We start from the raw sequence: 16,802 nt of genomic DNA on the forward strand, positions 1-16,802 counted from the left end.
CTTTTTGACAGGAGGAAATCTGAAACAGATTTCACTGCTGTCAAACACTATCAAACCCTGTGTCTTGTCAACACTATTAATCCCTGTGTGTAGCTACTGGGCGTAAGCAAAATTATAGGAGATACACAGCGTATTTGAAACGGCGAGAAATCCTTCAAATTAATGTACAAACCTCATTGTGTTAGCTCATAAGCTAGCCAAATGACATCTCATATGCAAATGTCCCTATTACATGAACCTACACCAACCTGAAGTCAATATTAATGCTAGTAGGCCCTAATAGGAATGCTAAATTACCTAAATATTCGGAAAACCAAGTTTAAGAACAGTTGTTAATGTTGATAATTAATAATTTATCTGCTAAAGAAATCAGTCATTTTGCAATAATTTCCACCTATACAATAAATAGCCTAATTTAAAAACAAGTCAACTTTTGGGGCCACCACTTACAAGAATGAGCTTACTAAAGCAAACTTTAAAAAGGAAATCCTGTCAGATATTTTTCTCATTACCCTAAATACCGAGCCTCATTTGTCACTCTGTGGTGGCAGTCCTTATTTAAAACAGGCCTTTCAAGAGTTAAGATGCGAGTGCACAGATCATAAGTGTTCCTTAATGTCCAATCTGGAAACATATGACCGAGGCTGCCTGTCTATAAGAGAAAGGCAGTCATGTGAAAAATATTTTAGTCTTGCATAATTTTTCCTTTTATTTCATTCATCTCCAACACCAATTAGACATACACTGATAACGTGTTGTCTGCTATTTTGACAGCATGATAAAGGTAATATCACGTCTGTGAAATTTAGTAATTGTGAACAAGTTCCAGCCAAGCGCTGTGCAAAGATCACCGTCGTCACGACTATCTCTGTACTTGCACAGGAGAACTTGGTATTAAACGCTAAACAGACTGGTCAATACAACACAAAAACAAAACATATATAAAATACATATGCCAAGCCATCAGTATACCAAGCACAGAAAGCATAGACAATTACACTAACATATATAAATGAGCAGTGATGCGCAATTATAGTACCTACAGCTCAGAGGCGAACACTCTGGCCTGCTTAATTTGTCAGGCTTATAATCAATAATTCATTTACCTGCCCTATACACCCCCATCTGAAATCACCGTGTCAAGTCTGACACACAGAATCAGCAATAATAATCAAAAACGAAGAACACACGAACCTGTTTGTTTTCTTTCATAAAAACAGAATCAGCAATAATAATCAAAAACGAAGAACACATGAACCTGTTTGTTTTCTTTTATAAAAATGAGCTATGCATCTTCGTCAACACAATGTACCCTAATGTCCCAGACGAAGACGCACCTCTCATCTCTCCTCACAGACTTTAACCACTGGATCATTTATCCAATGCAACTGGTGGCAGCTTGTGGCCACAATTCAAAAATGTCTGAATTTGAAAATCATTTTTATATAGGCACATAGCCCTTAAAATTCCAAGCAAGAGCAACATTTTACTTTCTGGCCAGAAGCAATATAACATTTGCTAAAAAATAAAACAAATCTTCTCCATAGACATTTCCTCGGGGCACTCGTTTTGCACAGAATAGAACAAGGGAATCTTTCTCGACTTACATTTCTCAGCTGCCCTGTCTTATCAGAGAAGTTAAAAATAGCCCCTCAGCGCGGCCTGAGCCTGGGCTGCCAGCCAACTTTTTTTGTTGTTCCGGCTGCAGGCATTACACAGATGCGATGTCAGAGAAGCTTCCTAAGCAGTGCCTCTGTTCTGCTCCTCTCACCGGCCCCCACCTACACTGGCTACAAGGTCAGAATCTGTCTCCGATTTCTGTATCACATACTGCTCTACACAGCCCCCACCTTCTCCTCACTCTGAAGCTGTCAAAGACAAAAAGACTACTCAATTCCATAAAAACTGCAATAATTCGCCCAATTGAAAAATTATTTTTACATACAATTTGCACTCAGGGGGTCATAATCTCACCGACTTGACCCAGCACATTGGCTCACTGGACCACCAAGAACACAAACCTGTATTCTTGAACAATTTGCAAATTCGAAATACCCACAATTCTTTTTTTTTTTTTTTTTTTTTTTTTTTTCAAGCTAAACTTTTCAAAAATTACTCTTTCATAAGAGTGTTTCGTTGTCCATCGACTTGTTCTGCTTTTACTCGGATACCTTCCTCAACTAACATATTTTCTCGAACTTTATTTGAATTCTCCTTACTCTTCTCTTCCTGTCTACGTGCTTTTTCCGTACGTCTATACGATTCTTTTCGCCATAAATCAATGGCGTCTTTCTGTTATTATCTAGCTTTCCTTTTCCATAATTCTTCCTCTACTTTCACGATGCAATCTGCATCCCAGGTCCCAGCTGCGGGCCACCTGTGACTTTCTGATAATTCCTTGGTGTAGTCTACCCATAAATCAAGAAATAATATGGCGTCTAGGCCATGCTTATGATACATAAAGTACCCTGGAGTGTCCCTAGGTGGAATGGGAACAGCTTCTTCGAGTACCCCTTTTCTAGTTGTGATCTGTCTTAACTTCGAAAAGAGCGGCATATTGAGAACTGATCTGATACCTGATTTTTGAACACACTTAATACAATAAAACACGATAATGAACAGTCATTCATACCACAATATGTAGGACGTATTAACACATTTAACATTTAACATTTAATGAGCAACAATGATGATGATGATCTAAGAAACTAGTCACTAAACATAATACTCGGCATTAACTGGATTATTCTGAATTTATATACTTGATATACTAGATATACTGCTAAACAGTACAGATACACTGCTAAAACAGTGCAGACCGGATTTGTGTACCCAAACCCGTCTTGACCGGCACAACCTATGTGCACGTCAGAACGCCTCCCCGGCAATGGTACTCACCGGGTAGCTCGGAACGGAAGGCCTCGGAACTGAACTGGACTGAACTGGACTGGACCGGACTGGACTGGACTGGACTCTACTCGTGACCTGGATACTTCGGAACTTCGGAATCTGGTGGGCCTCTGTATACCTCGGACACAGCTCTCTCGCAGGTGGGCTCTGGGTAGGACAATCTGCGTTCCTCACCGCCTCGTATGGATGCCTGGTCGCAGTCTGTCCCCTTCGTTGGCCTGAGGGAGTTGGCGGGAAGACCCGCGACGTGCGCGCTTGAAGTCCATCACGGCTGTGGAAGGGGGCAAAACTGGACCTTCATCTCCGGCGTGTGGGGAAAGAGATTAAACTGTTCGGGCGCCATTATGTGGTAAATAAAATATCACGCTCTCATAATTTCATAATATCAATAAGATCATGCATAAAGCAAGAGGCTGAGTCTGTGGTATCAGGTTCATAAAGGGATTTATTCCAATAACTCGAGTCAAAGGGAGAATATTGCGAATACTTTTCAGTCCCTTCCAGATCCTTTTTTGGTGATGGAAATATTCTCCCTTTGACTCGAGTTATTGGAATAAATCCCTTTATGAACCTGATACCACAGACTCAGCCTCTTGCTTTATGCATGATCTTATTGATATTATGAAATTATGAGAGCGTGATATTTTATTTACCACAATTTGAGGATGAGTGTGCCACATATTGCATCCTGCACGGAGAGCAAATTTTGCCCTTTGTCTGTAGATTTATGAATCCTTTAATGGGCTTGTACCAAAGCCATCTTAGGTGCAAATGCTCTTTCAGTGTGCTTAGGAAGTGTATACTGGCTGTTGTCAATTTCTCTTCACCTCTTCACCTTTTGATCACCTTTAAATGAATTAATTGTAGACTGCCCTATTACTAATATGAGATCAGATATTTCCCATGCCTTGCCCCCAGAGAATTGAAAATTATACATTATTCGGCAAAGTAGGGATATTCCTTAGGTTCCCTGACTTGGAGGACAGATACTTTGTCTGAGTATCAATATTCATGGTGGCAGATAGCAGAAAAGGTGCAGCGATATATACCTGATGGGAAATCGTAGGCTGTAAAGTAGTTCGTTAGAGGGATTGAAGCAAATCCCTCCGTTAAGGACCAGACACAGTGGATACTATAGCTAGATCTGCAGCTGGTGTAGTTGGGAAATCATCCAAGAAAATGTACAGCGAATGTCCCTTGTTCACACAAGGGGGCATATTTACAAGAACTGATGCATCAGTATCAATGGGGCAGATTTCTTGCACCTGCTGCAAATTCCCTAACGATGCATGGATGCCCTGTATTTACAAAACAGAGCTACATGGCACAAGGATTCACGCATGTGTCAGAAATTCTGACACATTTTTTGGGACTAAAGTGACACATTGTTAGAGTTGGACGGAAACCCAGAAATGCGCCAGAACACAGAGGTGAGTCCACAGTTAATCCCCCTGCATCAATCCTTATGCCTGGTTTGAGAAGGCACAGGGAATTTCACACAGTCAAGTCATAGAGTGACACAGTGAAAAGTTGTAAATTTCACTGCGTCACTTTTACGCGACTTTTAACGTGGGAATGCCTACCCTGCATACAATATACCTGGTGCAGAGCTTGCCGCCCCCTGGTAGTCTGATATATACAGCTCCCTCATCTCCAGTGTCATGGCTTGACCTGACCCAGGTGTCCCCCAGACAGCAAGAGTCAGATCCATGGGTGGTTAGCTGGTTGGGCCTGAAGAGTATGAGGTTCCAAAGAAGCAAACATTAAATTACCATGTTTGTGACAACAATTTTAGTTGTTCACTCAGCAGCTACATAGGTTTAAGTATAAAAGCCTACCAAACTGATATATGAGGGACATAAACCAGCATTTTGGGTTTAAATCGCAAATATTAAACCTTATTCTTTCTCACATAAACTAATGGGCTTTATTTGTGTTCCAATAGTTTACCTTTCGATTAATCAACGTATTGATTTCTCAAACCAACGTTACTGTATACCAAGTAGTACAATGCATGAAAATCGACACAAACTTGTGTGAACCAGTGCAGTATGCACAAAGACACATCCAAAATCCACATTTCATACTTATCCAATGTAGTTGCTATGAGAACCACTATGATTGATATAAACGAACATGTTTCACATACAGCACTCCTGCACTTTATTTAATTTAATCTTTTTAAAGCAATACTAACCACCATTACACGACCAATGTGACTAGCATTGTCTTCTCTCCTCCATGGCTGCACTTGCTGTTCAGAAATTACCATTTCTGCTGCCACTTGCAAAATTGTTCAGCTGTGCGCCCAGACCCGTCAGTTCTCTTCCTCCAAGACAGCGGACCCTTTGCATCCACAAAGACTGTTAAGGGTCTGTTTTATTATGCCATAATCAAACAATCCCACCTGACCCTGCCACAGTCCAGCAGGTGGTATTCCATGAGGAAGCTTGACATTTTCAGCACCACACCCTGTCTGAGGGGGAACACTTGAACGGGTCAAGGTACAGCGATCGCTAAATGTGCGATTTAAACTCTATCTGCGTTGGGGTCTCCAACCAGTAGCTCGTGAGCTATTGTAACTCTCCAGCCAGGGCCGGACTGGGAACCAAAACCGGCCCTCGCAAAGAGCTCGGCAGCCCTCCCCTCCTCCCCCCCCCCCGGGGGGGAGCCGGTTTGGGGGGTTTGGAGGTGCCGCTGAGCTCTTTGCCAAGGCCGGATTTCGGCCGATTTTGTTACAGGGCCGATTTCGGCCCTGTAACAAAATCGGCCCCCAGGGGCCCAAAACCGGCCCCCAGCCGTGCGGCGCACCGGGGGATTGCCCGGTGCCCGCTACGGCCAGTCCGGCCCTGTCTCCAGCTACCTCTGAGTAGCTCACCTGTGTGCAGCCCAGCTTATTAAATTAGAAAGTTTTTGCTTGGTTAAATTATTATACATATAAAAACAATGAAATTATAAACCACTAATAAAGTTAGTAGCTGTCAATGCGTTTCATTGAACATAAGTAGCTCTTAGTACAGAAAAGGTTGGAGACCCTTAGGATACTTTTAAAAGTCCAAGACAGATCCTAGCTGAATAAAATCACACCACCTGCCCAGAGGTTCTACTTTTACCCCATTAAGCCTTGACAGGCATTTTGCTAAGTTTGTCAAAGCCTTGAAGTCATCCGTGCCACACAAACTGTGTTGTTGAACGCTTTCACTGGAGTCGTGGGAGGATCCTGTATGGAGTTAATATGAAACATTACACACTGATTACTTTAATTTCCAATGTTTTCTGGCGAGTTATTCGATCACCAGAAACTGTCTGGTTTCTTGTTGTGTGGCATGGCTGGTCCAGTCACACACTTTAAGATCCAAATGGGTCTCAAGCAGTCCTACGCTTGATGTACCAATGGTCGGATTGAGCAACAGTTACTAGACAAATACAGCGATTGCTTTGTGACCCAATCTTTAATTTTCCAATGTGACAGATGCACAAATCTAATGCACCACAAAATGATCATTTGGTAGAATCCTGCCTCATTATTATTAATAAGGCAGGATTCTGTTTCAGGATCCTATCTTAATACGGAGATGGAGGCCTGCGAGGGACAGTAGACCTCTGTACGTGCATTTGCACTCTCAGAAAGCTTACCTTCGTTTTTGTTACAGCCCTTGTCCTTTCTTGGAATGTAATAAAAGAATTAAATAGGTATACAATGAACTGCATGGGGGAGCATGGGACTGCTGTCTGCTCCACGTAGTGCCCATACTCACATTCAAGAAGTGTAAGCAGTCCCTCACAAACAGCTTTCATTTTGTGAATGGATACCACATTTGGGTGTCATTGCAACCAATTGACAAATTTGATTTTAATTTGGAAGGGCTTGGAAGGCCTTTCCATGCCCTCTCGCCCTTTCGATTTGTAATAATTCGCAAAGTGACCATTGTGAGTCGGAAAGAGATATTCAACTCTCATTGTGACTTTGGCACTTTTTGACTTGTTTTTTTTACTGTTGCAAAAATCTGTGATCTTGCAAATCGCAGGCTTTGCAACAACAAAACCATTTGATACACTAGCCTTCTAGTTCCCAATTTGTTTCGGCTCATTATAGCCCAAATCCAACATCCTTAGAGAAGTTCCGATTTTAAAGATAATCCATTCTCCCAACCCTTTGACTCTGATGTCACCGGAGGTTTACTGCAAAGTGTGTAAAAAAGACTATGAGATGTAGTAGGAAAAAAAAGGTGAAAAATTGAGTATTTTGTGAGCAATGACCACTAGTTCTCCTCCCAGACGTTTGCCACAGGTAAGCTAGTTTTATACTGTACAGCTGTCCTGGTGGACAGATGAGGTAATATATTTATTACACGGGGGTCCTTCTAGTGCTGGTTGGAAGATGAGCTACATTTATTACATGGTGGTCCCTCTTTTTACTACATTTTTAAGTCACAACTCAACTTTCAGATTGTAAAAGGTTGTTAAACAATAATATTAACCAAAATGCCACACACACAACATTGTGTCTCAAACTCTCAAAAACTTTCTCACTGACACATCTTTAACTCTTAAGATTTTGCAGATGAAGATCCACCGTCTTGAGCATCTGGTGCAGCTGAAGGATTTGAGAATTGAGGATTTGACGCGACATTTAAACAATCCCAAGATTCGGAATCCAGACAAGTGAAATCAGAATACTGATTCACATGCCCTCTGCACTGCCGGCACATCAAGAATGGATGGTGGGCTATTTCTCATCCAGTACTCACACCTGCCCTCTTGAAATATTATGTGATTCATTTGGTGTGGGTTTGTAAGAGGGGTAGCATTGGACGCATCTATACGTGTGTGCTTTACACAGGCAGCGGCAACACAGGAGACACCTTTGTCAGCTGTACTAGTGAATGACTACCCTCTTTCCACTAATGTGCCCAACAGAGGAATAGGTATTGGAAACTGATTATACTCCACCTCTCTCTCCCCCCCCCCCAGCAACCCACAACCTCTGTGTGCACTGTGCAGGCAGCATTACTCTCCACACACGGTTGCACAGCCCAAGTGGCATGCTGGAGCTCCATCTGTGTGCCTGATCAACCGCATAGCTGTCAATAGTGCATCAGGTGCAGGGGTACTTGGGCTCACTGGCGTGAGTGGCCCTCTGCACCCCAAATACGGCATCCTTTTACTATCCAATCAGGGGCCGGGTTTCATTCTTTCTACATGAATTATTGGCCATGGCATCCTTGCTACGCCACTGCGCCCAAGAGCCTCCCCCAATGAGTCATGCCCTGTTGACTCTTCTGCTGAAACTGCCAACCAACCAGGGAGCATTTGTGAGTGGGTTTTAGTGAAGATGTCTTTCAATAGCAACTCATTCCCGTCAAGCCATCCCCCAGTGGTGATGCCTCCTGGTTACTACTAACAGGCTGGGGAGCACCTTTCTTGTAGACTCAGTTATTATATACTATAGTGAATGTGATAATGTAGAACATCTTTAATTACAAATAAATAATCTTTACAAATCTGAAGTAAAATTTTCAGATTCAATTGGTAATCCAGTGTTAGGTTGGATCTAGTCGCTTGTGGGCCAGTAGTTTTGTTTCAAGCCGAAAACTTCTGTTTTCAGCTGAAACTGAACCACAAGTGGACTGGTAATTCCGAGAACAAAACGACCTTCGAAAACTAGGTGGCGCTATGCTGGGAAAATTGGATGAATCAAGAAAAACACGCAGACTATTGTTTGCTAACACTGCTGTTCCTATATTTTTCATCATTCCACCTGTTAGACCTTGTAATGCCCCAGTAAACGTATGGCAGTGCCACCCAGTATTGGTAATACTGCATGCAATATTATAGGGACTTATTACCAGCCCACTTGTGATCTACCCTTAGGTGTTGCAGAACAACACATACCTGTGTCATTTCAGGATTGTGTCCATTTCAGGTGGGGAAATGCCAGCAAAACACTTTACTGGCAGCGTTCCCCCTTCTAACGTTTTCTACAAACAGGCCATAAAGAGAGTTAAAAGCAAACTTGTGGCCTCTACTATTTTGAACTACGTTCACAATTAAATTAAAGGACTTTCAAGATCCAATTAGCCTGAAATTCGCCACAAACCCACCACCTTATAAGCAGAGAAATTGTGTTCTCCTTAAATTGTATCAAACAATACTTTGGAAAAATCACAGAATGTCTGCACTGCTGGCCTTTAATTATTTTATCACAGTTGATGAGAACTTCCTTGTGTCGTATGTATATGTTGTTTCTATGAAGCACTTTTGTTCGTTTCGTTCCCATCACAAGTTATGTGTGGGGCCTCATTTGCATAATAAAGATCATTTTTAATTTGTAAAAACAATATTGTGGTGTTTCTGATTTCTGCAGAGTAATGTATATTCAATCTTGTACTTTGAATGCCGAAATAGTGTGTCAGTGAAAGCTGTTTCTCCTAATTGTGGGATACTCACCAATCTAGTTTCGTTTATGACTCTTTGGACTTCCTGATCAAATATGGCTGCCAGGTCTGTCTGCCCTGCTCAAACATGTCTGCCAGACATTGTTGGAATCACCAAGGATGTCCTTATGACTATCTATCTCTAGAGGCAACTACTGTATTCAAAAGAAAATCATTTAAAGATAACTGGTTTCAGAAAGGCAAACAAAAAAATATATAAGTTTTATAGCATACATCTAAAACAAAATAAAGGGCTCCACTAATGTATAACCCTTTACATTTTGCTAAACTGCAAGAGTACAAATAGCTACAATTGAAGTCAAGATTCTACATGTATATAGGAGATTGAGTGCAACAGTAAGAAGTTCTATTTTTACAAGTGTAACAAAGATTTTCCACTTCTAAACAAAGGTCAAATGTGGAAATTACACTTTAAGCCCAGTAAATTGGCTAATGAATATACTTTTCTGTAGTAAACCTTCACACTTCTGTAAGTTTCCTTTAAGTGTAACTTCTGCCTTTCAGCTGCATCATAACTATAATTAAATACTAATTATGTGGTGTCTCCAAGTCTATCAAGCCGAGGTTGTTCATAGCCTCTTGAGTTTTCATTGCTTGACTTGTGAAGTGCATGGGGCAACTCTGTCTTCTTGACTGTCTCCAATGGAGAGTCAGCTTGACCAACTTTCCGAATTTTGTCCAAGTTGATAATTTCTTTGTGTCTTGCCTCCAAAAGCTCTTGGTCCAAGACTGGTATACCCACAAGGCTTCATTTACATTTGGTGGTCATATAAATATTGTTGTTTTTGACTAGGCTCACTACTATGAAAGCCAACATTTAGCAGGAGAAAGTTGCACTCTTAATGGGTTTTAGAACACTTATGCTTCTTTGACTCTAAGTCCATTCTAAACCAATTGACAGAGGGCCTTGAAGTTGTCTTTGTCGTTGGCCAAAATCAATGTTTAAATCACAATGATCTTCTATTCGTTCACTATTCCAAAAACCATGGCATGGATGGGTGAACACACAGTCACAGTCTCTGGTGGTAACATTTTCTAAAACTGCTCTTCCACCTGCACTACTGCTTCAGAAGGAAGTTCTTGGGACCTAGGGCCAGATGTACGATGGGTGGGGCGTTTGCGAGCATTAAAATACTTTTTGTCATGTACCAACCCTCTTTTGCAAGTCGGTTACCTATTACCGACTCGCAAAATAGGCTTTGCGAGTCGCTATTAGAAAGGGGGGTTTTAAGGGCGTCCCTTCCAAATAGCGAGTTGCACTATTATGTAGGAATGTTTTTCAACTGAGAATGCGGTCGCAAAACATTTGCAGTTACCAACAACTTCAAGTTGGTGGTAACCCATTTGCAAACGGGAAGGGGTCCCCAAGGGACTACCTCCCCTGTGTGAATGTGGGCGAAATTCTTTTAAGAGCAGACAGCAGCTCCACGGTCCCCTGCCCATTCTTAGAAAAATGAAAAGAAAACGTTACATGTATACATATTTTTTTAGAATGCAGCCCGTTTTCATTACACAAAAATGCACTGCATTACAAAAAAAAAATTGCTTCATTTAAAAAGCAATCACAGACATGGTGGACTGCTGACCACAGCAGGCCATCACCCCTGTGATTGTAGCCATCCCCAATAGGTCGCAAATTGTGACCTGCCTCAAGAATATTGATGATGCAGGTCCATTTGCGACCCACTGGGAATTACAAACAATGTCTGAGATACTGTTGTACACAGCTGTTTGCGATTTCCCAATTACGAATCGCAAACATTCGCAATTAGGAAATCGCAAACTGACTTTTTTTGTAAATCTGGCCCCTAAACTGCTAGAAGGTCTCAGTCCTTGACTAGGGTCTAACTTTACAAACTCACCAGCTTTGGTGTATGTGCATCATCGAAGTAAAATTATGACAATCTTGGACATTAAAGGACCTTATCCTATTTTCAAGTCAATCATCTCTCTGGCTTTCTGCTTGAAGATCATGCGCAAGAGGTTTTAGTTATTACACTGGTGTACTAGCAAAATATTACAACCCTGTTCTTGTCAAAATTCATTCAATTCTCCTTCAAGAAGACCTCTCAATCCTTCTTGTTATAATGGGGAAAAAAATTCTTGTATTTGAACTTGTGCTTTGAAGTCATCATGGACTGAATGCTCTTGAAGCATCGTAAACACATCTTGGATGCCGCCTTCTCAAACATCCAGCGATCCAAGCGAGAAATCTCTTCTCAATGCTTACACTGACTGCTATGCAGAGGTTTCAGTCATGAGGTGAGCGTTGAAAGTGCTAGATGTAGCCCACTTTCAAAATCACAGAGTTCTTCAGGGAAAGCCCTTAGCCTTTGTCCAGATCTATGAAAATCTTCATCTTCAAAATGTGGCTAGTTTCTTGGCTACTGTCACTAGGCAAGTGGTCAGTGTATGTTCTGTCCTATTAACTACTTCATTTTCTTTCATTATTCAGTATTGTGCTTTTTTTTACCACACTAGAAATTATCATCCTGAAAAGGGTTTAAGCGTCTTCATAATCAAGATCACTACTTTTTAAACTCCCCACTTGCTTAAGTACCATGAAGGGACTCTTTTCTCTGCCTTCAGCCCATGATGTATTGTCAAATTTTGGTAGAGTATTGTGTCCTCCCTCTTTACCAAAATCACAGTCATCATTTGCCCCATTTCCGGAGTGATCATCCACATGTGTCCCTCTATCCAAGGAAAGACCTGCAGATTCATTAAAGGCTTTAAATGCAAATTCTAGATTCCAGCCATCAACATCAACAAAATACCAGTATATAAGTTATCAAGTCGCACAACGAACGTCAATTTGTTTATCGTTGTATAATTCCTAAGCAGACATTTTTCTAGTAATTTTCTAGCAGAAAAGAATCTTCATCAGAACATCAGGTCCACAGTTTGCAGCCTCTGGTACATTAGGTTTTTAGGTGCATCATTCACTTCATAATAATGAGTAGTGTTTTTTAGGTCCACAACTAGCCCAAGGTTTGGTCCCTGAGTTCAAATTACAGCTTTTACATATTTGGGTGTAGTGTTGTGCTGCAGATGTATACTCCAATGTAGGCCTTTTGATTTTGTATTTAGCTGTGCTGTCTTTGGATGGAGCCAGATTCCCCTCAGATTGTGCACCATCACTGGAGATGATTGATTGATGTCATTGTCTTCAATCTTATAGATAGTTATATTTCTTTTTAAAAATCTTGCATTGTCTTTCTTTGTTTCCACTGATCTGTAACATAAATTTCTCTTTTAGCTATTGTTTGGCATTGAACCTTATCACCACTACAATGAAGAATACATCAACATTCTTTGGAAAATGAGGGGTGTTGTGGGAGTTGGTAGTGGTTACAGGGGTGTAAAACGGGCCCCCGCAGGCCCCCCCGGAGTACGGGGGGGGCGAGCAGCAGGGGGCCCCCTCATCACAGAATTCAGGCCTGAGAGCTCTGGATTAAATCCGGAGCGGGTCCCCTCTGTGTACCTGGCAGGGGGCCCCACTCAACTTTTGTTACGCCACTGGGTGGTTAGCAATAAACTTTGGGGTGTGCCCTCATCAGTACTGGTGTGCCACCCCTTTAAAACTGTGCACTCACCTCTAGCTGTCACTTAAAGTTTCAGGGTTCCCTTGTCAGTCAGTGTGCTCTCATCCCTAATTCTACCCTAATCCAATTAGTGGCACACAGTTTATGTTACCTCACCCACAACGTGCCCCAACTCGTGTTCCTCGCCGCCTCAGTGTGCCATCATCCTTTAAGTGCTCCTACCCATCAAGTTTATACTCATTGTGCCCTTTCCCGCACATTATGCCTTTACTGTAGTGTACTGTTACTTTCTTTTTTCACCAACCTGAAGAGTGCAATTTCCACGGCCACTTTTTTGGTGCAGCCACAACACAAAATGTTATTTATGATATAGAAAGCCACGCAAATCAGAGTTGCATGGCTTTACATGGGTGTAGCATGGGTGTTCTCATGCATCCATCCATGGATTTTGGCACATTCTCAGATTGACTAAAGCTAGTAAACAAAAATGCTATGCCTCCCTGAAGAAGGCACAATATCGAGAAATGTCTTTATTTCTCCTTGCTGCTTCCTCTTTCTGTGCTTGCTGCATCCTGCAGCACACATGGACAGAGAAAATGCCTTTAAGGCTTGTCTTTGTGCAAGAACCCTTCCTGCAAAAAACAATCCTACCTGTAACGCAGGCACCCTTGCACCATGGTGCAAGGATGCCTGCGTTGGAGCAGGTCAGCACACTGTGGCTAAGAGGAGGAGAACGCAAAATGCACCATATCTTAGTAGATATGACGCATTTCTGCTGTCTCCCTTTCATGCAACGCAGCGCAGCAACTTTGCTTGCAGCCCTGCGTTGTGTGTCATATAAGTAAACCCGCCCCTTACTGGGAGAGATCTGGCACATCTCAGAAGCAAACAGATACTCTAAAGAGTGAGTACCAGTGCTCCTGTATTTCCATCAGAGACGTTTTAAGGCATGGTCTCAAAGCGGGCGCTGGCCCAGGGCCCCAGCCGATCAGGGGGCCCCCGATAGAGCCAGCTCTGTCCTGCAGTCTCTTGCGCTGATGACCTTAAATACTTCATAAACAGATTGTATTAAAAATCATTTTCATTTACCTTATTTTTAATGAGGGTGATGTATGGGAGTCTATTACAGACATTTTGCAGAGAAATGTTTGTTTTGCCACACCATGCAACAGCAAGTTTATTTTAGATCAAAACCTGACCTCACAGTTGATAAATGGGAGGGGGGCACAACGATTATTGCAATAATATTGGTGAACTGCTGCTGTATAATATTGAAAGCAAACATCACTATCCCTGAATATTAGATGTAAACAGAGTTAGAATTTGGAAAGTGGGCCCGTGTACTGTCAGGCCACAGAGAACATGAAAGAGCTGAAATTGGATCATAAATTCAAAGCGGTTCCGAACAGGGGCCTCCAAAATACGTTTGGCCCAGGGACCCCAAGATCCTTAAGATGGCCCTGATTTCCATTTGAAGCACTCTACTCCTTCCCTCCCTTTGTGTGCCTGCTCCGACACCTCTCTGCATGTCTCTTTTGTCTTGCGTCCACGCTTTCTTTGGCAAGCTGAAACGTCCCACCTCTAGCTAGGGAAAATAAACACGGATTCAGGTTGTCTCTGTTATTCTGCCCCGCCTCCGCGCAGCTGTGACCTTTTTATTAACTTTCTGACATCATTAGGATCAAACCACGAGCTCTTCAGGAATAGGGTAATAGTGATACCCACGAATAGCGCGAGGGATGGCCTCTGGACTGTCGTGGCTGTACTTAGTTGCAGCCAGTGTGTCATGGGTCCTATTGCACGAATGGAAATGGGTCACGTGGCTGCTGTTCAAATTATAAAATACAGCAATATTCCAGGCTCAGTTGGCCCCCCTGTGCCCCTGTGCTACTGCACCTGCGGCACCAACGGAAGCTCCGCCCCCGAGTCGTGCAAATGGAAAGGGGGGGCCCTTGGCCCCTCCGCCTGCATGGCAGTGCGGCGACCTCCCCCGGACTTCTCGGTGGTGGGGCGTGTTCACTGGGGGCGCGCCCTACCACCGATTGGCTGCCTACGTGACCCGGATGACGTTAATCGACATCCGGGTCGGAGGGGAGGGGGGGGGGGGCGGGCCTCTGGGGGGATAAAAGCGGCGGGGAGCGCCCAGGTGACCCCCTTGTTCCCTGGACGCTCCCCCACATCGGACGTGCCCTGGCGCGCAGGGCGGCAAATTTTTCTTGTTTTTCGTTCTGCAGGTGCTGTTCGTGTCCGAGTTTCGGAAGCAGGCGGGGAATCGCGTTCACGTTGGACGGCAGGCAGCGGCTTAGGGAGCACGAAGACTCGCCAGGAGGCATCGTATGGTCCGGGAGTCCGATCTCGCAATTCGGCGCCTGCACGAGGGGGGAACCGATCGTCTGATGCGGCGGCAGCATGCTAGGAATTAACAGGTAATGGGAGGCGGTGGCACGCCCCTCCTTCGATCGTTCGCTGTGTGTGTGATCTGGCATTAGGGGGGCACGAAAGGCGGCAGCTGATGCAAGAGCTCTGGATACAGACGAACATGTAGGGCAGTTGCTGCTGCGAAAACAGTTCAAATAAACGCTGCAGTCCCAAAACTACCACCACTTGTCTTTTGTTACAAGTAAATAGCGGTCAGTGGCAGGTGCATGACAGAATTCCTCCAATAGCGTTCGTAAATTGGCTCCTCTTGTCCGCTCGTTCGCATTGGCCGGTCGTTTGAGTCTCTCGCCGCTGGCCGTGTCGGGGGCAGCGAGTTTGGTTTTGACTGTAGCGCGACGAGCGCCTGGCGGACTCCGGCGCTGTGCTGTGGGGCCGGGCTGCACTCGTGGATGTGGCACGTCAGCTTGGCATGCCGATTTCGGTGCGGGAAACCTAGTGTTTGAGCCTAGGGGGCGCATTCCATCCGGTGAGTCGATTTGCGCAGGTTAACGCGGGGCTCTGGTGCAGCGCTCCGATTTCTGGGGGCATATATTACTGGCCATGTTGGTGCTCTGAGCCTTGTGCGCGGGGCTCGGGTAAACAGTTGCTGGCGTGGGTTCTCCAACCTCCCCCTCCCCTTGTTGCGGAGTTGGCTCAGAGGCCTCGGCCGGTGTGGGGCAAACCAAAAATAAAAACCCTTTTTCCAAATTCTGCGATAGGCAGAGAGTTACTGTGTAGGTCAAAATACTGTAGCAATGCCAAAACACAAAGAGTTCAAACAGTCTGCTATGAGCCACCTCTGATAATTTCCGTATATAGCTATAGATATATCCGGTTAGTTGGTAAATGACCTGTTTCGGTCGGGTTTATTGTCCCAAAGTCAAGCACGCCTCTGGTGACCTAAACTAACTTGAGAGTTTAAAAAAGGGAAACGAAAAGTTAAAATTGTGTGTTTGTCACGGCATGCTCACCAACGCGGCCTTGGGCGCAACGGGCCAATCTATGCATAATTCTAGCGAGCCTTAAAGTGAAATCGTATGGAGGTGAAACCCGCGTGGCAACGTGCTCCGTGCCGAGCCGGTGCCGGCCGGCGGAGCCTCCGGCCGCTGCCAACCGCCGCAATATTGTTATGGTTAGGAAGGAATTTCTCACAAGAGCTAACAAAGGCGGAGGGTCGTAAATAAACACAGCAGGATTTCCCTGTCAGTTTTCATTATTAGTGCTGCGGGCAGTCGCATTTCTTGGGGTTTCTCACAGGGTCATTTAACTGTAATAACTCCTCATTCAACATATTCGAGAGAGCCATGAAAAACAAACACTCCAGGCCTGCCCGCTCGCGGGTAAGAAGTACTTGACTGGCGAGTGAAATATTCTCGGCCAAATCTGTGTAACGCAACAGCCCACCCCCCCCCCACCCCAGCCTTGCAGGGGCATCACTTTCTGTGCCCCGCCAACAGTACCATGCATTTAG

General features: G+C 43.9%; 1 protein-coding gene across 2 annotated transcripts in view; it reads left to right on the plus strand.

The window, feature by feature from the left end:
• The window catches only part of LOC146867967 (sperm flagella and cilia-associated protein 1-like), a 368,080-nt gene that overhangs the window by 101,203 nt on the left and 250,075 nt on the right, over positions 1-16,802 (plus strand). The window contains exon 7 of one of the 2 annotated variants that reach the window (XM_085608715.1): positions 7,466-9,243. The exons of the other annotated variant lie outside the window; for it this stretch is intronic. Within the exon in view, the coding sequence (XP_085464841.1) occupies positions 7,466-7,579 (114 nt within the window). The 3' untranslated portion in view covers positions 7,580-9,243. Of the gene's footprint in view, positions 1-7,465; positions 9,244-16,802 lie in introns of those variants that run through there. 2 annotated transcript variants of the gene reach the window in all.

Source organism: Triturus cristatus, chromosome 1_2 (genome assembly GCF_964204655.1).
Source record: "Triturus cristatus chromosome 1_2, aTriCri1.1, whole genome shotgun sequence".
In the NCBI taxonomy this organism is placed as follows: Eukaryota; Metazoa; Chordata; class Amphibia; order Caudata; family Salamandridae; genus Triturus; species Triturus cristatus.